Source organism: Desmodus rotundus, chromosome 5 (genome assembly GCF_022682495.2).
Source record: "Desmodus rotundus isolate HL8 chromosome 5, HLdesRot8A.1, whole genome shotgun sequence".
NCBI classification, from domain to species: Eukaryota; Metazoa; Chordata; class Mammalia; order Chiroptera; family Phyllostomidae; genus Desmodus; species Desmodus rotundus.
In genome coordinates, this window is record NC_071391.1 from 166,134,682 (window position 1) to 166,155,280 (window position 20,599).

General features: G+C 60.6%; 1 protein-coding gene across 1 annotated transcript; it reads right to left on the reverse strand.

The window, feature by feature from the left end:
• Positions 1–3,260: 3,260 nt before the first annotated feature.
• On the reverse strand, positions 3,261–14,586 carry ALLC (allantoicase). Its single transcript, XM_053925815.1, has 11 exons — positions 14,497–14,586; positions 13,169–13,219; positions 12,687–12,774; positions 11,780–11,905; positions 10,908–10,987; positions 9,904–10,036; positions 6,238–6,393; positions 5,861–5,934; positions 4,928–5,036; positions 4,129–4,253; positions 3,261–3,467 (listed from the first exon to the last, which is right to left on the reverse strand). The coding sequence occupies exons 1-11, from the start codon at positions 14,584–14,586 to the stop codon at positions 3,261–3,263; spliced, it is 1,239 nt and encodes a 412-aa protein (XP_053781790.1).
• Between the last annotated feature and the right edge of the window lie 6,013 nt (positions 14,587–20,599).

A 20,599-nucleotide genomic window follows, 5' to 3' on the forward strand; every position in this document is an offset into this window, starting at 1 on the left:
CAGCATTCCTTCCTCTCGGAGATCCTGCCTCTGAGGAGAGGGGAACGGGGAGAAAGATGGGGGAGCCGCTCTCCAAGGACTGCAGGCTCAGCGCGTCGGGGGCCCGGGGCTCCCACAGGTTCGCGTGGGGGTGACAGCGGAATCGCCAAGGCCCGACGGTCTGCCCTGAGGTCAGCGCCTTCAGAAGCGTGAACTCCGTCCATGAAGGGCCGTGGTGCCGAGTGACAGCAAAGGAGACGCTTGTCTGCTTTGGAGAATGTGGTTGGGCCCGTTTGCTCTGAGGAGAGGAGCTGCCAGGTCTCCACGGGGAGGGGACCAGCCTCCCTCGGGGTCTTGGGCTCCCGCAGTCCCAGACTGGGACAGGGGCCCATGGAACCACCGTCAGCTGTTCCGAGCAGGCGAGCCCCAGGCCAGGGTCTGTCTCTAATGCTCGCCTCTGGCTGCAGGATTCAGGTTTTGCACCAAATAGCAAAGCTCTGCAGTGAGAGGAGGTTCGGGGCTCCGCCCACCTCACGGGTTTGTTCCGATCAACCCTGCTGGCCTCACACCCGGGTCTGCAGCAGGGCGCTGGGGCGTGACGTCCAGACGGAAAAGTCACCAAGGCCATCGCGCCCAGTGTCACACGGCGGTCTGCTGGCCGCTCTCCTGTGTGCCGCTGTAACCGGCCTCCCGCAGCACTGGCCAAGTGTGGGAAGTCAGGGCCAGGAGAGGCCTGTGTGTGTGTGGGCACATGTACGTGTGCATGTGAGGAGAGGCCTGTGTGCGCGCAGGTATGTGTGTGTGTGCGTGCGTGTGCCACGGTGACCAGCTCCCAGGTGCGAGCTACAGTTTCACTTCCGCCGACATCACGGAGCACCCCGCGTACGCCAGGGACTCCACTGTCACTGAGGAAGACACATCCTCTTCGCCTGTATGGAGTTTATTGCCTCCTGAGTGTGGCCCTGCTCTACCGCAGGTTCCAGAGTCAAACCCCAGAGCAGGGCCCTGGGGGGCGTGGCTCAGGGGTTGAGTGTCGTCCTGCAAACCGAAAGGTCAACGGTTCCATTCCCAATCAGGGCACATGCCTGGGGTGCTGCCAGGTCCCCAGTTGGGGGTGTGTGAGAGGCAACCACACATTGATGTTTCTCTCACACATCAGTGTTTCTCTCCCTCCCTTCCCCTCTCTGAAAAAAATAAATATATTTTTTTAAAAACTATTAAAGAGACTGGATGCGCTTCGGCAAGTTCGAAACGCAGGATGAGGAAGGTCAGCTGACCACAGGACGTGTGTCTCCCTGGTCAGTCACCACTCTGTCTGCAAGCGTTTTGATTTCTTTGACCTTGAATTGCAGGGCGAAATGTTAACAGCTGGCCTGGGAAACTTGGGCACAGAGCGAACGCTCTTATTTTCACCTTGAAGTTCCTGTGCCCCCGCCCAGCGGGTGAACAGGGCTGATGTAGCTCTGATGTACTATGCGTAGCTCGAGGCCTCAGAGCTGGATCATATTCTGCAGACTCCTCAACAGGAGCAAGAAAGCCAGGCACCCCCGAGCGTTTATGCTGGTGCTCGGGCCCGAATCACTTAACCTGCCCGCACCTGCGTCACTGGCTCCTGTGACTCCTGAATGGCCTACGGACCGGGGCTGAGGGGCGGGACTCGGAGGCCAGGTGACCCCAGCGGTCTCCGTCCAGGGGCTGCCCCCGGACACGTGCCCGAGAGCGGTCCGTGCAGGAGCTGCACAGCTGAGGCCCGGGCTGCGGAGAGACGGGTCTCGTGGCCGTGACCAAGGAGGCTGAGAGAAGTTAGGAGGAGAGCCCGTGTGCAGCGAGGCCTCCCAGGGACGCAGTGCGGGCCCAGGCTGCACAAGCAGGAGTGACATTGCGGTCACTTGCCACCAAAGCCTGGGATTCTGGTTGTCTTCTCCTCGGTGCCCTGGGCAGGACACGGTGGACCCCTCCAATCGCAGCTGCTGGGTCCGGTGCCTTCCTCCACTCACGAGACTGTCCCTGACATTTGGAGTGGGTGCCGCCCAGAACAGCCGACGGGCTGGAGGCGGCCAGTCTCCCTCCTGCTTCCCACAGGGCCCTGGCACGCAGGCACGAGCTCTCCCCCAGGACAGGGACGTCCAGCCGGCTGCCGTCCTGACCTCAGGAGACCCGGGGAGGGACTTTGTGCTCTCTGGGCGATGTACACCAAGTCTGCACTATGGCCAGCTTTGCACACAGCCGCCTGTCCTCTCTGGGGCCCGAGACACAGGCAATGACACACTTTAGTGCCTCCGTGAAGGATGCGGCCTGGGCACCCAGAGCCCCCGTCTGGGGCCTGTGGTGGAGGGGGCCCAGACCTCATTCCTGCCCTTCCATGTGATGGTCCTCCCTCCTCCTTCAAATCTTCGGGCAGCGGTCACCTCTCCCTCCAGGCCCACCCTGGGAGTTTATTTTAATCGCCACTGCCCACCCACCGCCATCCCTGCTCTTACTAACATTCCTGAAATGCCACGTCCCTAGTATGTGGCTGCCCCTCCCCAGAAGACGGGGCGGGGACCCTGGCCGGCCCTGCACACAGATCCACCACCCAGAGGCATCCGTCGAGTCCTCTGGGGCAGCACACCGGCACTCCGCCAGGGAAGAGTCCCGAATGCACCTCTCTGGCTTTCAGAAGGACGGCGGGTCATTCGCTCCGAGCAGGGGGAGTCACCCAGCCACAGGGCCCCGCACCCGGTGCCACCTGAGGAGGAAGCATCTGAGGAAGTGGGTGGCCCCTCCCCGGGGTGTGTGGTGTCAGGAAGGCTGGCATTCGGAGCGTGCCTCGCGTTGGGGAGGAGGATTCCAGGCGCGTGTGTCCTGGGGGAAGGTGGCCCCTGTTCTGGGTAAAGATCGGCCGGGCCTGTGAGCTGGGACAGGAATGATCTAGAACTCATGCTGCTGATGGACTTACACCAACTTTCACAGACAACAGGCTGTGTCTCACCGCCTGGGCCCACGCAGAGTGCGGGGTGTCGCTGCCGGAACTGCCCGCAGCATGTAACGTGAAGAAGAGCGTCGTCCTTGCACGACCCCGCGGCCGGTTCCGAACCCCCCACGCGCTCTGGCAACATTAAATGCAGGTGCCGATGTGTGAGTGGCCACTTCATTAAGTCACCAGGGATTCTACTGATCTGAGAAAGATTAATCGCCAGAAACTCCTTCAGGCCCAGGTGTGGACCACGGTTCCAGAGGACAAGGGACCAGGCCGTTACGTAGCCAGCACTCTGCAGCTTTGCGTGCGTGCGTAGGTCGGGTTACAGGTTCGACCTGAAGCCGGCCTTCACGGAGAAGCGCATCATGGGCTTCTCGCGGGGCCGCAGGAGGCAGATGGAGCTGGGGAAGCCCCTCAGACGCAGGCGGCCGACGCCCCCGTCCGGGTAGATGGTGAGCCTGGCGTGGGTGACGACGTCCTGCAGCTCCGGGGTCAGGCTGTCGAACACCTGGCTCTCGTCGGGGGACAGCTGAAAGAGAGGCAGACCTAGGGCTGCTGGCCACCCCAACAGGCTGGCCTGCCCCACGCCACCATCGGCTGGGACTGGGGGCCTTCCGAGATAAAAGTCACCCAGTGGTAGCGACCCGGCTAACCGCCGAGACCACGAGCGGGGCCGATGCTCAGACAGCACGGCACAAGTGCTCTGGTGCCGTGATGGGCGCTGCACTTAATGGCAATTAAGGGACAGACTGATAGGATGAAGTGGACGTGGGTCCCCGGAGGCGGTCACCCACCTCACGGGGGAGCAGCCTGAACCCTCCACTCTGATCCCCCACAGGCGACCAAAGGAGACCCCTGTGGCCAGTCCAGCATCCATGCCTCAAGTGGACACTCTGTTACAACCTCAACGAGCTCTTTCCTTTCTGAAAAGTTTATATAATGCAGAACCATTCTTCCACGTGTTCTTTGCCCCCAACGATTTACAACAAAATTCGGGTGCTGTGAAAAAGAATGAAGCACGGAGCCCTTCTCTGTACCATGTAAACACGCAGAGGCGGTTTGTAAAGTCCAGCTCGAGTTACCAGGGTACAGAGTGGAGGGTCTGGAGTGGGGGGGGGGCTGCAGAGAGCAAGGGGGAGGCCCCGCCCGGCCCCGCCCTGCAAGGCCACCACCAGCCCCGCAGCCCGCACCTTCGTGACCGGGAGCAGCGCCTTCCACCTGTGGCCCGGGAGGTCCCGCTTCTGCTTGATCAAGTCTTCCTCCTCCTGGGTCGTCAGGATGCAGCCGTGCAGGCTGCAGCTGGCCGGGGCGCTGCCTGCGGGCACAGAACCGAGAGGGGCTTTCTCCACGCCGTCGGTTCGCGGCACAGATCGCGCTATGGGACAGCAGGCGCTTCAAATCGGACCCAAAGCCCAGCAAAGAACAAACCAGCGCCCCCTCTCAGCAGAAGCCACGGAATGAAGGCTGCGAGGGGGAACGTGCCCACCCGCGATGGAGCTGGATCGCGCCCTGAAATCGGTGTTCATTTTTCCCGGGACTCGGGGGTGGGCTGTGCGTCTGGGTCACGTGGAAGGGACCTGATACACTTCCTGCAGCTTTAATTACTTGCTCTGCGGCTCATCTGAAGTTATGATGAAGCTGCAAAGTCTTTCCTAACGGCAGCACGCTTTGTAACGCGACGATCAAAGAAGAAATGCTGAGCTAAGGGGACCGGAGCCGACCCCTAAGTGTCCTCCAGATGCAAACATCAGGCCCTGTGTCTCTCCTCCGCAGCCAAGAGACCCGTAGCTTCATAGGCTCTGGTGTGAGTTTGGGGATCGTTCCGGCCAGCCCGACGTTCCATAATGGGGGGACCAGAGCGCCAAGCGTTAAGGTGACTTACTCAAAGCCACACAGCTGGCGGGTGGGAACGCCAGGCCCAGGGCCCGCTGTCCTGAGCCCACCCGCAAGGAACGCACTGTCCTTACAGCCCCGTGACTTCACACTCACCTTTGAAGTGCCTTGTATCGATTTCAATTTGAGTGATCACTCCAGGATGCGCCAGTCGGAAAATGGCCCACTCACACCCGGGAGGGAGGACAGCGCCCTCCTCGTCACTCTGGAATTCGGGAGGAAAGCGCGTCGGCCGTGGCAGAACCAGCCGGAGACCGCCGGGGCAGGGGACAGGCTGGCGAGCGCTGAGGTTGGTTATTTCTTACCCTAAACACGTGCCCTATGACCTGGTTTCTAAGCGACTTTTTGCGCTGCTGCCTCTTTGCTATCGCTCCTCATGAGTCCGTCGGGTGGTTAGTAAATTTTTATAAATTTGTGGTAAGATTTTCTGCGTCATTTCCGAACTCGCGTCGAATGCTGTGCACAGCAGCGCCTTGTTCTAACCCAGCCCATAGGTCCCCGAGTCAGTTTGCTGGGACCGTTCAAGTAAATATGTTCCCGGTCAGATTTAAACCGTTCGTATGTGATCTGCCCCCAAAGCTTAGTCTGTGGTGAGGAGAGTCCATTCGCCTTTATCTGGAAGCGCGGGGTGATGGGGAGACTAACCCGAGAGAGAGGTTTTGCTTTCCTCTCGATTTCCTTGTGAGGGGGAAGCTGTCTCTACCAGCCAAGCCGTCTCTAGGGTCACGTTCCCCTGTCACACGGTCACGTAAGTGCTCTCAGGCAGGGATACACAGATGCTAGGAATGATTAAACCGTTTCTTTCCTCCCGGTCTGTCAACCAGGTTTTACATCATTAAATCGCAGACGCCCTCACTGGGCCCACTGGCTCTGTGCCCGATGCCAGAACGGAGCAGGCAGGTTCGGGAAACGTGGAAAATAAGCTTTAAAACAACGAGTGTCTGGCTTCTTTAGAATGAGTTTCCTTGACGCGAAATGACGCACGTCCCTCGTTACAGCACCTGCCCACTGTGGACCGCAGCGCCTTACCTGCAGCACGGGCGGCCTGTCACACCTCCGCGCTGTCTCCCAGCCGTCTCCCATGGCCTTGGGCTGGCCGACCCCTGCGGGGAAGAGCGTCGGCACACGTGACCCCACCTCCCACGCGAGGGCGCGGTCACCGGGGCAGTGATACCGCAGACCCACGCGCCTGAGCACGGCTGCACCAACTGTGTTCACTGAAGGTGATGCTCCCGCCGAAAGTGCGAAGGGAAACCGCTGTTGGCGTCAGGTCAGAAAGGCACGAGCCCGACACTCACACGGCCATCCCCTCCCCGCCCGTCTGTGAGACGCCCCTTCCACCGCATCGGGGTGTCTGATGCTGGTGCCCGGATCCCCCCGCCGCCGCCTCCACAGTACCGCCTCACCTATCATTCTGTTCGGGTGCCCAAAGTGGGCGTTGCTGAATCCTATGCAAGCCCCCCCGCACGCGATGGCCACCAGGTCCAGGGGCTCTTTGGGGTCGATAGCCGTCCAGTCCTTGTGTCCGATCCCATACACCCTGAGGCGAGCGATTCCCCCGTCTGGAAAGAAGAGGCGCCTGAGTGCTTCTCAGGTTGGGGAGCAGCTGTTTCGGGGTCATCAACTACAGAAGAGAGCGAGCCCACTTCCCGGGGCTGCGCCCTGCCGTGCCAGGTCCGGCAGCCAGTTGTACAGCTTGCCCAAAGCATGCTTGTGTGCTGAGGCCTCACCGAAGTGTCCTGGCCTCAGGGAGCCCCTCCCTCTGACCTCCCACAGGGCCCCCCTCTGCCCACCCCCTCCCCAGCAGGTTTATCGTCACCCCCCCACCCCCACCCTGCATAGTTGCTCCACAGTCCAATCTCAGGCTGAAGTTGCCTTGCTTTTTATGTGAGCCCTTGCTCATATGTCTCCCAAAAACCAGAATAGAAAACCTCTGAATCGTTTTCTCTCTTGTTCCCTCTGCATCATCTCTACCCAGAACCAATCCTGGCACACAGTAGGTGCTCGTTTTTCACTTGAATTAATGACTCCAGGAAAGTCGAAAAGCAGCTGGTAAATTCGCCATAGGTACGAGGCTTGGTGCCAGAACTTCGCATTGCTGAATTCCGCACAGACTCAGACAAGAGCCGCCCCTGCTTATTTTCACAATGGCACAGGCTTAGCAGTGCAGGTGACAACGCAACAGATAACATTCACAAAAGCAAAGAGCCGCTGAGGCCCTCGGTCGCCCCGGCCAGGTCCGCAGAGCCGGAAGCAGGCACCAGGATCAGCTCATCTGCTCCTCATAGGTGAGCGGTTTTCATTGGTTTGAATATTATTTCCTAGAGGAAGGAGCCAAGTTGTTTTCTGTTGAAACTCAAATGCATGACCAGAGCATTCCACTGCCGTCAAGCCCCGTGTGTTTTACATGACAGATGCGGTGAACCTGGGCGATCGGAAGCTATCTCAGTGGAACCATGGAAATCTCGATTTACAGTAAGTCGGCCCAGACCACGTGGGCGTGATGCCTGAGACAAGAGCCGGAGGGGGTGGCGGAGCGCACGGGAGTCATGTGCGGTCTGGTCTTCACACGTCGGCGTCTCAGGTTAAAGCATGAGGAGCAGAAACCGTGGGCCAGGAGACCCCCAGGGGAGCTGGTGAAGATCAGAAGAAATAGAAACAGCCCCTTAAAATCTCTGCAAAGTGTCCCAAGGGCGTACAGGGAAAAACGCAACATTTATTCAAGAAAATCTGCTGAGACTCAGTGAGAACCGTAAGATTCCGGCTTTGGAACTAGGTCAGCAGCTTCGCTCGCCCATCCCACTTCAGCGAGGCGGTGACTCCAGACGGGTGCAGCCAAAACCACAAGGCTCGTCCTGGCTGGTGCAGCTTGAGCACCGGCCTGTGGACCTAAAGGTCTGCGGTTCAATTCCCAGTCAGGGCACACGCCTGGGCTGCAGGCCAGGTCCCCAGCAGGGGGCGCTCGAGAGGCAACCACACATTGATGTTCCTCTTCCTCTCTTTCTCCCTCCCTTCCCCTCTCTCTAAAAATAAAAAAGAATAATAAAATCTTTCTTAAAAAGTGAACAAGAATCCATAAGCCTCTGCCCCAACTGACAGCCGGGGGGCTTTCTTCCTGGGAGGGGCAGGACCCCAGCGTTTGTCATTCTGTCCCATCTGAGGTTAAGTCCCAGGTGAGTCCCAGCTTCGCTGCCCCTCCTCCGGGCACCCAGGTCCTCAGGCAGCATGTCCCGGAGAGAGAAGCACACCGTCGTCCCCAGCCCCAGCCCGGAGCCAAGGCTCGGAGACGTGGCCCCAGAAGAAGCCGGTCGTAGCACAGAGAGCTCCAGGCCTCTTCCCAACAAGCTGAGTCCGTGGGCAACAGAAGGTGGAGCAGCCCGGGCCCAGCTCTCTCAGAAACAGCGGGAGCTGTAGTGAAGGCTACCGAGCGGGGACCAGAGACTCATGAGAGACCTTTGTGAACTGTAACACCGGTCCGACGGCACGCCAGACGGATGGCAGGACAGACCAGGGACAGAGCGCAGCAAAGCCCTTCTGCGATCCGAGCAAATCTCAACACTAACCTCAAAACTGCCCATCAAAGGAGCCCCGGTCTAACTGGATGGCAGTGGAGCGACCACGCCCCGGGCATTGCTGAGCGAAGAGAGCGATGGGACGGCAGTGAGTGGCGCTGATGGTGGGCAGCGGCGTGGTGAGGAGCAGAGGTGGCAGAGAGCTCGGCACGGCCGTCGTCCTGACGGGGTCCCTGCGGCACCGAGGCTGCGCACCCTGAGGAGCCGCCTTGGGAGCCTCCCACAGGGAGGGGGACCTGGGCTCCACCAGCAGACCCAGCCACAGCCAGACACCAAGGGCACCTGGTCAGGCAATGAGGTAACTATCCTAGCAGGCGGCGTGAAGGCACCAGTCCCCTCCCTTCTCTCCAGGGTGTGAAAAAGCCCTGGTGTAAAACGATACAATACAGAGACACGCGGTCTCTGTGTAACATCGACCAGTGAGTGACACATGGCACCCAGTGGGCCGTCGGAGCACAGCCGGGCCGGGCCAAGGAAATGACCGCCTGCAAGCTCAGCTCCGCGGGACAAACGAAGAAAACCGGAGGTGACAAAGAGGGAGGTTCATACAACAGACCCGGAGTGAAAGTGAGTGCAGGCCGGGTCTCCTTCCTTCTCTCGGCTTCTCCAGAAGCTATGCAATTACACAAATAATTGTAACAATGTGTCGTTGGTTTGCAACATTTATATGTGCTTCTTATAACAATAATGCCACCAAAAAGGGGGAAAGGAAGTAGAGCTATATACCTCTAAAAAGAAATACAAATAAAATAGTGAGATAATTACTAAAATGCAGAAAAACCCAGGTGCCTGTGAGTCAGCTACTTCCTGACAAGTGGCCAACGTCGCTCACTTGGGAAAGAAAAGTCGTTTCCACAAACAGTCCTTGGAGAAACTGCCCACACGCAGATCGACGAGGCTGAACCGTCACCTCACGGCGTCGACAAAGTAACTAGCTCAACATCGGTCACAGAGCTGAAGATAAAGGCTAAAATGATGAGCTCTCAGAAGAAAACAAGGGCTTTTCTTCATGACCTCGGACTTGACAATGATTTCCTAGATATGACTCAACAGTATGAACACCCAAGGAAAAAACACATAGTTGAACTTTGTCAAAATTAGGAATTCTCATGCACCAAAAGACTCTAGCAAAAAGTGACCAGACACCCAACAGACTAGGAGAAAATCTTTGTAAATCGCATATCTGGTAAAGGGTCCGTGTTCAGAACACCCAAATGACTGTTGTAACGGTAATAAAAGACAAAACCCCAGTGTAAGAATGGGCAAAAACTCTGGACAGACATTTCCCCAAACATACCAGTGGCCAAGGAAGTGCCTGAAAAACGGTGCTCAGATCCCTGGCCACAGGGAGATGCAAAGCAAAGCCACCGTGAGCTACCACCCCACAGCCTCCGCGACGGCTGCAACTTCCAGGGAAAACCCGAGTCCACAGACACGGCCGGTGGGAACGCAACGGCGCGGCCGCTTTGGAGAACAGCCTGGCAGCCACGCCATATTCACCTGGGAAAAGGTTGAGTCTTACGTGAGTCCATTTCTGCAGGGAATTCACCAGAAAGTAGTTGTGGCTGAACGCAGGCTTTCCCGGAGTCAGCTCTGCCATGGGGACCAGGCAGTCCCAGCCGTCCGACTTCAGCTACGACGGATAGAAAGCCGTTAGCCCGGCTCCCGGGAGCGGCAGGCGCTCACATCGTCACGCCTGCCTGGGGCTGGCAGGGCGCAGGTACCCTGATGACAGACACCGCAGGGAGCACTTTGGGAAAAGCCATGTTGAAGGTCCAGGTTTAAAACGCAGAGCACGGCCCTGGCTGTTTCCATGCTGATCAGAACACCCACGGTGCGGGGTGGCAGGGGTTGTGGGGGAAGCCTGGAGAGGAAGGGCCAGATCCGAGCTGCCTTCCCCTTGAGGAGCCTTAGGGAGGAGCCACCAGAACAGTGATGTGAACAGGCAGGGAAACCCAGGGCTGTTCCCGGGGCACCTGGCGGGCGGGGACCCTGCGGGAATTCTCTCTGGATCTGGCTTCCCTGGCAGAAGGCCCTGTCTATGTGGCTGTTATCGTTTCCTAGCCTGGCACGGACCAGCGCTTTTGTGAGATACAATAAGGATTAATTACTGAACAAACAAACTTTAAAAAACAAAAATGTGCCAGAGTCCAATCCCAGATTGTCTGTTTTATTACAGTCATCGGGCATGAACTTACTTTGTCAAGTTCCTATAAAACGTATTTGGACTCCGGCAGTTTCTGCCTGGGTCTCAGAGGGCAGTGTCTGCGGGCAGAGGGTCCGCAGGGCACCCTGTGAGAATCGCTCCCCTGGACCCATGTCCACGGCCTCCCCTTGAGCACCAGCTGCCCGAGCCACTCATGAACGTCGGCTAGGTCTCACCGGGCAGGAGCAGGAGGCACCAGGAGCATGTCCCCCTGCACCTGGCGTGGTCCGGGGTGCAGAGCAGCCCCTTGCTGCCCTCCTGGCCCCTGACAAGCTCCCGCCCTTTCCTGGACACCTACCTGGGCAACAGCTTCCCACTCCGAGGGCGTGGCCGCCACTCCCACCCGATCTCCTCGCTCCGGCATCTTTGGCTCTTTATCTGAAGTCAGAGGGACCGCAGGGGCGGGGTTAGGGCTCAGAACCCAAAAGTGCCTCCCCCTGGCGGGGACACCCTTTGAGTCAGGCCGGCCCCACTAGGCGACGCAGGAGCAGGAATGCTGTGGACTGCTGGTGGCCAGCAAGCTTGTTCGTCCATCATGACTCACTCCCTGCTCACAAAGGAGACTGTCTCCCAGCACCACCTAAGTCCCCAGGTACCCCGCTATCTCTCAGGCGGAGCCTCCGATGCTACGGTGCTTTTAGCATAAACTTTCCAGCTGACATGACGGGTCCTCCCAAGGACGTGTCTGCACACACAGGCATGGGCCCTTATTTCTGAAAAATTAACTCTGGGGCCAACGCCATCTGAGGCCGATGGAAGGACGGAAGAGACGGGTCTCACGTAAGGTGTCCGTGTGACCCCAGCACACAGGCAGGACCCCCCACTGAACGCCCTGTGCTGCCTCGTCACCTGACTGGGGCTGGTGCCACGGGCTCCCTCCAGGTCTCCGGGCGACATCCCCACCCTCCCAGCACCCTGCCCGCCACACCTCAGGGTGGCACCCTGGGAGAGCGTGGGATAATGCAATCTGAATCTGGTCAAAGGGCATTGCTAAGCTAGAAACCAAAAATCACAGAGCGCGTTGTTGGAAATCCGAGCTCAGAAGCCCGTGGCAGCTCAAAGGGCCATGACAAGCAGCTGAGTCTGTCTGTGCTGGTGATGCACAGTCGGGGGACAGAGGGGCCTCAGGACCCCACAGGGCCATCCCAGGCCCAGGCATTCCCAAGGCACCTTCTTCCAAGTTTGCTGCTTGAATTGAGATCCGAGGGGCGTAGCCGCCCGTGAAGTATGAAATGTCCACGTCGAAGCCCCGGATCATGCCCTGTATCCCCAGCTTGACGATGCACCAGTCGTGACCTGCGGGCCCAACGACAGAGTGCCCGTCACCCCAAGGTCACTGGCGGAGCTGGTGACAGAGTGAACAAAAATGCTAATGTCCCACAGTGACCCCCCTGCCGGTCACAGGAAACGGGACAGGTCACTTCTCAGTTACGACTTTAGGGTCTCTCATCCTGGGGCCCCACAGACCACCGTTCCCCGTAGGAGTCCCCGTTCTCCTCAGAGCAGAGCTGGGACAGGCCCGGGACACCAAGGGCTGAGGCTGAAGCCAAGGCCATTGTCTGCGCTGCGTGACCTCCTGCGGCCGACTGCCTGGCCTCCCTGTGGATCAGGGCTGAGGTCGCCTCCCAAAGCTTAAACGCGACTGTCCTGGGGGCAGCCCTGCCCAGCTCAGCACCAGGGGCTCCGGGGTGTCCGCTAAGACGTATTTTGAGGGGCTCTGAGGAGTAGCACTGAGTAACAAAAGCCCCTCACAGTGACGAGAAAACAGTGGGCACTGCGGGGGAGGCGGTGGGCCCGCCTCCCCCGCAGGGACACGGGGCTGAGCACGCCGGGTGCCCTCCCCTGCCACCGCACCCTGCACGCTGCCACCTTCCCAACCAGCGTCTGGCTCCTTTACGCTTGGGGGCCCCCAGGGGACCGGGTCCCCGCCACCCTTTCCTGAACGCTCCCAGCCGATCGATGTCCACCAGGGACAGCTGAGATCACAGAGCAGCCCAAGGGCGCCAGTCAGCGCTGCCCCCAGGGTGCCTGTTTCCACAGGGCCCAGCAGGGAAGGGGCGGGGTGCCACCCGGTTACCTGGAACCCTCCTCCTCCTGGTCTCCCAGCCGTCCATCCACTGGCCGAACTCTGTGTACTCATGCTCTTTGAATCGCGGGCCGTCGCTCTGAAGCACAGAGGCCCAGCAAGGCAGTGACTCGCCTTCATTCAGCCTGGGCTCCCAGCCAGTCGGCTTCTGCCCTGAGGCCCAGGTGGGCCTGCAGAAGCTAGGGGTGTGCTCAGTGGGCCTGGCAGTGTCCGCCCCTCCCGCCCTGCACAGGTGACCCAGGCCCGGTCTCCTCAGGGAGGGTCACGGAACCCTCAGAACCGTGTTCCACCGGGTGCCTCTGTGCGCAGAACGCACCACTCAGCAGCGAGCAAAACCGCGTGAAGGTTCCCCTGCCAAGTCCGCCGTCCACCGCCAGCTCTCTGCACACAGCCCGTGACCCCCACCCACCTGCCGGGAGGACGGTAATTCCCTCGGAGGGGGCACCGCGCCCCCCAGAACCCCACCACAGTACCTTTAGGAGGTTTTCTGCAGGAGCGAAAAAGTCATCTGTTGCAAACAAAATCTAGGCAAAGAAAGATTAAATAACCGTAAATTAAACACCACTTTGTTTCATTCCCTGGCAAGCCATTAGGAGGCGCAGTAAGAAGACTCTGGGAAATCCCTGCGGGGAGGGAGACCTGGAGCCACGGAGCCTGAAGCTGTGAGGGGGTCGCGTTCAAGCCACCTGCCTCCCCCGAGTCCCTCCCGCCCACCAGGCCTCCTCGCTGACGCCCCTGTACCACCTGGGCCCTGACCCTGGGGAAGGACACAAGCCGGCTTTCTTCTTTGTGACGATGGGGGACCCCAGGCCGTGCACCCCTCACACATAGAGCCTGTCGCCCGAGCCTGGAGGGCTGGCTGGGAGCAGAACGTCTCTGGCGGGGGGGGGGACTCCAAACTGCACTCAGAAGCAAACCAGGCTGGGGCCACCCTGACTAAGCCGGGCCCAGCAATGGCTGCCGCCTGGAGGGGACATGGTGCGCTGGTCTGACCCCCGCCCAAGGCCAGGAAGGCAGACGAGGACCTGCTGTGTTGGGGGGGCCTGCCCCTGGGAGCGAGTCATGGCAACCGGCAGGGGAGCCCCTCCCCTGCTCCACAGCCAGCAGTGACCCCTCAGTGGAAGCCCTCGGGGCACCGTGGGCCTTTCCCGCATCTCCAGGCTCACCTCTGCACACCCCCACCCACCACGAACACTGGAATGTTCCAGAAACACTAGGCCAGCTGGACCATTTCTGCCCCTTTGCAGCCCCCTCTGACTGAAGCTCCCCCAGCCCCTTCTCCACCCACCTTGTGAGCTGCCTGCCCGGCCCGGAGCATCACTCTGGCCGGGTCTTCCCCTCAAAGCCCCTGCAGCACCTCTGCCCGCTGTGGGGGCCGAGAACCTGTGCGCAGTCCCGGTGTCTCAGCACCTGGCGCGCTGCTGCGCCTCCTGCCTCTGCACGTGGCTGACGCCTCAGCCCCTTTGCCCGCTGCAGGCGCCACAGCCCCCGGCCCTCCCTGCGAACAGTCTCTGCGGGCGACTCTCCTGCCAAAGTCTGAGGACCACCGCTCTCTGCCGTGTGAGAACCCTCGGCGGGACAGTGAGTTCTTTCCACAGGCGCAAAATGTGCTTTGTAAAAAGAACTTAAGGCACCAACTGCAGAAAAATTATTTGGAAGCCTTTGGTGGTCAGGGGCTCCCTCGGCAAGGCGGGCCCTTCTGCCTGACCCCTGCTGCCCGCGCTGGTGTCTCAGCAGTGGGGAGCTGGGCCCCTCTGGTGGCTTCACTGCATCTTGTTCCTGCCATGAGACCCCTGCTCACCTTTCCTCCCACGGACTCAGACGCCATGTCGATCAGCTGGATGAAGTCGGGGGACCGGCACAGCTTTCCCTCCCTGGGCGAGTCAGCCATGCTGTCTGGAAGGAGAAAGGCAGGCTCGCTCACCCTCGGGCCACGTGGTGTGGGGGGCCAGGCCCTCCTCCCGGCCCCTGAACCTCAGTCCGAGATGGGCAAACAGCCCTGAGGGTGCTGGGTGAGTGCGGCAGGTGCGCGACCCCTCCAGGTGGGATTAAAAGGTGGCTTTGCACAAGCACTGAGACAGGAGGGGATTAGGCAGTGCCCTCTGTGGCCCACGCCCGGCAGCGGCGCCCAGGGTCCACGGCGCCTCGTCCACCTGTGCTCACTGAGGCGCACCTCGAACACAGGCGGAGTTCTCAAGCCTCCTGTTTGCTTTTCCAAACGAGACCTGGCGCTTGGACACGGCTGCTTTAACTGGCAGACATGAATGCAGGTGGGGGCAGGAAATCCCACGTGCCAGGAGCCGCTGTCTGCCCGCTTCCCTGGGGACGGGCTTGGAAAGGGACCGGCTTGCAAGACACAGGCGCTGGAAAGCTGCATCGTTCTCTCCGCGGAGCTCCCTTTGCGGGGAAGACTGTGCTCTGTGTGTTTGAACGAGTAACGTTCAGATGGAAGAAAAGCAAACAGGCCTCTGCAGGACAGACAGCCAGTCAGCTCCAGGACAGCTCTCAGAGCAGGTCTCAGCCCACAGCAGTTTCACAGAAATGCTGCTGGTGGGCTGGGGGAGGGGAGGCAGGAAGTTCAGCCACCGTCTCTCTGTGGCCCCGCACACCCTCTTCTACTCCCTCAGCGTCAGACAAGATCAGACTGGAGCAGGGGAGACGAGGGGCCGAGAGCACACAGGATGCTGGCCCTGGGCGTCTGCTCCATGGCCATCCGCTCCAAAGATGGGCCAGTGCCACACGGCGTGTCCACGTCTAATTCTGATGAAACTGAGAATTCAGTTTCTCGGAAGCCAGGAGTACGGCAAGGAGAGGGGAGACGCCGCCATCCTGGCAGGAAGCTCCAGCCGCCCAGGCAGGGTCCGTGGCGCATCTCCACGCACGTTCTAGGGCGCCCGCGCCCGCCCCACGATGCGCCACTTTGTTGCTGGCATTGGGTGTAGCAGTGGTTCTCGGTGACGGCCTTGGAAGTCATTCATGGCTTCTCATCTGCGTAGGAAAGCCACCGTGTGGCTTCCTGCTGTGGGAGACCTACTGTGCACCAGGCACGGACCGAGCACCTGACACAGGCTCCAGTTCCCACGACCTCCTTACAAGGTGTGCGTGACTGTCCTCACGTCGCCCACGGAGACGGAAGCTCAGGGCGGGACTGTCGCCCTCGTCCAGCACCACTCGGTCCCAAAAGGAGAAGTCACCTCAGGTCATCACGGTGACTTCCTGGTGACTTCCTCCACGCCAGGCTCTCTTGCTCTGCGAAGGGCAGGTGCTAAGTGCTCCAGCTTCTCAGCCCACCCAGTGCCCAGAACGGCACAGAAGGAAGTCAGTCCAGCGCCCGGGTGGGGACTCCAGCCCCCAGACCTCCGGGGCGCTCACACAGCAACCTCCTCGCTCCTGTCCCCGCTCCTGTCCCCGCACCGGGTCCCTTCCTGCCACGTCCATGTCCACGGGGAGAGCAGCCGAGGTCTCCCAGGGAAGACCCTGGGCCAGCAGCCAGGCTCCTCTCCCCCAAATCACCACCCACTCGCTCGGGCCACCTGCGGCCTCTGCTTCCCAGTCCGTCACAGAAGACACAGCATGTGCTTCAATTAGAGTCGATGACTCTGTGCAGAGGCACAGGAGCCAGGCTGTGCTGTTCACTGATCCTGCCAAGGACGGGACACAATGGCAGCCGATCCAGCAGAAACGAGGAGGGTGACGGTCCTTCTGATGGACCGTGTCCCCCTGCAGCTTCACGGCCAAGTGCGGCTCGCTCTGTTGTTGTCGTTGTCGTTGTTGTCATTGTTGTTCTCTCCAGGAGTCGCCTCGAAACCAGGAGGCGCGGCAGCGTGAGTCCAGGAGACGTGGGAGGGAGAGAGCGCCCCCCACCCCCACCAGAGGCTCCGCTGGCAGGAACGACCCCGCGAAAGGGCGGCAGTGACTTGCGTCATCACGGTGGGTAAGTCCTAAGAAAGCCTTTGCCAAAGGTGTGAGATTTACGGTGAAACAAAGAAGTTGACTTGACTTTGGGGCAAGAGTGGAGGGGAGGGACGCCGGGCTGTGGAGGAGCCCAGGGGGGTCAGCGGCGTGCGAGCTCCCACGTGGTCTACAGGGCTGGCATATAGTCGGGTTTTGCTCAAATGTGTGGCTCTGCCTTTGAAAACAGGTTTGTTTTACCTGTGAGCTTAGTTTTCTGGGTGAGTTTTAAAGCCCAAAGTCATAGGACTTCGACCCAAGCAGAGCGGGACCCCGAGCCCAGAGCCTCTCGTCTCAGGCTGGGGCTGTTCCCGGCCCTGGACCCACTGTTCCCTCCCCAGGGACAGTGACAGCAGCCAGGTCCTGTCTCCTGTGACCTGCCCGCCCTGCCCATCTTCCAAAGGTGCCCCACGCTCGTCGCTACTAAAGCCGTCCCTGGGGGCACCCTGTTCTCTGGACAACGACCACAGCAGCACAGCCAGTCCCTCACAAATGGCTCACCCAGGAGTCCGAAGTCCAGGGTCTAGGATTGGGTTTCCTGCTCCTCAGAAGCCAGCCAAGGTCTCATGGCGCTCTGTGCCGGCCGGGAAAGAACACGCAGGGGCCTGACTGCGCTGTGAGGAGAGTGGCCAGCGTGGCCCAGCCTGTGTGATGTCACAAGGGCTGGGGCAGGGCTGGGGGCGGAGCCACCCCTCCCTGGAGAAGCCCGGCACACTGAGCAAGACCCCTGTGCGGTGGGAGCTGGCCTGGTCCCCTCGCCAACGCGGACCCTGGGTCCCCGGGCACCACCTCCCCTGGCTGAACCCCCTTCCCCGTTTGGCTGTGACTCCAAGCTGGTCTCCTCTCCGGAGGGCTCCCCAGGCCGGGCCCCCACGTGCTTGGGGAGGCGGGCTCTGGGACTCCGCAGAGCAGAGGTGTTCGCTGTTCCCATCTCAGGGCACACGCGAACTAAGTGCTGAAACAAGGCAGCACACCAAGAAATATATTTTTTGCTGATCTAATAATAAATATATAGATAGAATTTGATCGATTTACAAAAAACAGTAGTAACAGTCATTACCTAGCCTTTTTGCTACAAAGTGTCTTTCTTAAAAAATCAGGTGCCTATCCTGTATGTAAGGATTTCTGGTACAAGAACTAACCAATCAGACACAACCTTGTCATGTGATGTGACCGATGAGTTGTAACTCTCTTATTAATGGTTCAAGACGGGGCATCACAACGGACGGCTACTATTGCATTGGCTGTTGTCACCTTTTCCTTGACAGCCTGAGGGAAAAGAAGCCAGTGCCCCTGAACCTCACAGTCAGGTGGGGTGTTGCCGTTCTAAACATTCTTGACATGCCGGGTCACAGGTCCCTGCCCTGGAGGGGAAGGACCTGCAGCCCCAGGAGAAGGCGAGCTCACCCACGTGTTCAGGTGGCTCACTGACCTGGGGAGGAAGCACACCTTGCCCAGTGGGAGCTGTGCCTGGTGGTGTGAGACAAAAACTTCGTGACCCGCCCGGAGCCCCAGGGGCTCGGAGGGGGGGTCCCAGGGAGATGTGATCATACCCGTGTCCAGGTGTGGGTCCACCTCACAGCTGAGGAATGGGATCGGGAGGCTCGGAAGCCACCAAGGCCTCCGGGGTCCTCTCCAGCCAAACCACAGCGGGAACCCAGGGCTCCAAGGGGCCCCAGCGTGTGCGCCTCCAGGCCCCGGGACAGCCCTGCTCTCCCCAGGTCCTTCCTGGGCCCTCCTCTCTGGGGCTGGCCCGCTCACCCCCTCCCTGATGGGCCTGGAAAGGCTGGCTCCCACACCACTTCCTGCACCCTCCCCAGAGGGCCCGGGCCCCTGGGTCCCGTGGACAGGGGCCTCCTCTTCTGGACGAGAGTCCTAGGAGCACAAACCCCACCCTGTGCGTCCCACTAAATTAACACATGTGTTTCTGTCCCCACAATTCCTCTCACCGACGACCTTTCACCGGTCGGCAGCTAGCACGCTCTTTGCTCGCTGCCTCTGCTAAGTCTCAAAACTGCAGCCATAGTGGCCCATTTCTACCCCCATCGTACCCGAGTCCAGGCCACGGTGCAGAGGACAGCACTCGGCTGCCCCGGGAGGCGGGACTGCGCCCACCGTCACTTGCACGCAGCAGCCGGCCCCTGAGCCTGCAGTGCACGGGGGACAGGCGACTGGGACTGTGATCGGAGGGGCTGGCCCTCCATGTCCACATCCCCCGGGGCCCCAGGGGAGGCCAGTGTGCCAGCCCCCAGACCACACTCAGGGAACAGGACCCCACGCCGCACTGCCCACAGTCAAAACCAAACAGGAAGGCACAGGTAAGTCCGATCTAAAGTTTAGACCCTCCGTCTCCCTGGCTGAGCTTCCGCCCTCCACAGCTCCAGGAAGCATGGGGGCGGAGCCAGTGTCCCTGCAGGGCACAGTGGTGGCCCCAGGTGAGCCACAGACGCCACCTGAGCCCACAGGCCACCCCTTCAGCCCTCACCTGCCCCTCTCACAGGACGCAGGGTGGGTGCACTGTCCCAACCAGTTACCAGCAATGGCCGCCCAGCATGGGCCGACAGACAGCCAGAGTCTGGGTGGCCGGGGGGGGGGGGGGGGGGGGGGGGGGGGGGGGTCCGCCCAGACCACAATGGCTGCAGGGACAGGAGACAGGAGTGGAGGGGAGCCCCACGGCCTCTCCCAGACCCCAGTTCATCAGCTGCCTGCACCTGCCCCGCACCTCCCGGACAGAGCTGTGTGCCTCAGCGAGTAGCCACACCCCTCCCTCCACCTGGTCTTTCCTGCCAGTGGTCAGAACTACCCGTTCTTTTCCTGACTTTCCTGACCAGTCTCTCTGTTTGTGTGGATGCGGCCACCTGGGGACACGACTAAGGATGAGAAGCTGCAGGGACGCTGCTCAAGGACGTTCTGAAGGGCAGGGCCCCACCTCCCCTTTGTTCTTTCAGCATCTCCCCAGTCTCTGACAGTCCCTGCCCCTCGGAGCTTGCCCTCTCCCTCCCCCTGCCTCCCCCTGCTTCCCTCTCCCTCCTTCTCTCTCCTCCTCCCTCCCTCCCTCCCTCGCACAGAACACACCACCCTGACCCCAGCATCTGTGCAGCTGGTGGCACTGTCCCCCTCCTGCCACTGGATGGCAGTGTGGCTGCGCAGATGTACAATCGTCTCTGCAGCCTGGGGGGTGTCAGCTCAGCTCACCGCTGGCACCTGACAAATGCCCCTGTCCTCAGCCAGTCCCCTCCCACCCTGCACGTGGGACTCTGCCCTCCCCAAGAGCTGGGGTTCATCCCTCACTTTGCTTTATAAAACAATCCTGCCCCACACCTGAGTGCCCCCCAGGCAACTGAGGGCAGGTGTGGCTCCCCGTGTTTGCTGTTAACTTGGCTCCGCAGGAGAGCCTGGTGGAGGAGGGACAGGGGCGGACCTCTGATTTCGCTGGGCGTGGGGGTGGCGCCCAGCGGGAGAGAAGCCTGTCCTCAGAGGGGCTCACCCTGAGAGCCACCCAGCACACAGGTCGGGCAGAGGGCCGCTCTGGGACTGAGGGCACCTGCCCAGCAGACAGACAGGGAGGCTGTGGGAGGCTGTGGGTGCTGAGGCTGGGCCCCACCCTGCCTTGCTCCTCCCGGGCCCGACCACACTGGGCTAGCTGCCCTACACACGCTCCCCCCACCACAACCTCCAAAGCCTCTGGGTCCCCACGGACAGGACCTGGCCCAGGGGTGCCGGTGGGGGTCCAGCAGGAGTCAGGCCAGCTGCCACTGTGGCCCCCACCCCGGTTCCTGCAGTAAGAGCAGCAGCCAGAGAGTCTCAGCCCGGGCAAAGAGGTCCTGGGGTGATGGCCACGTGCTGCAGGCAGCACGGGGGAGGAGACCTTTCCTCTGTCACAGCCTGGGGTGCAAACGTCCAGACTTCACCACCAGCAGCCAGGGGCAGGGGCAGGGCCTCAGGCAGACCTG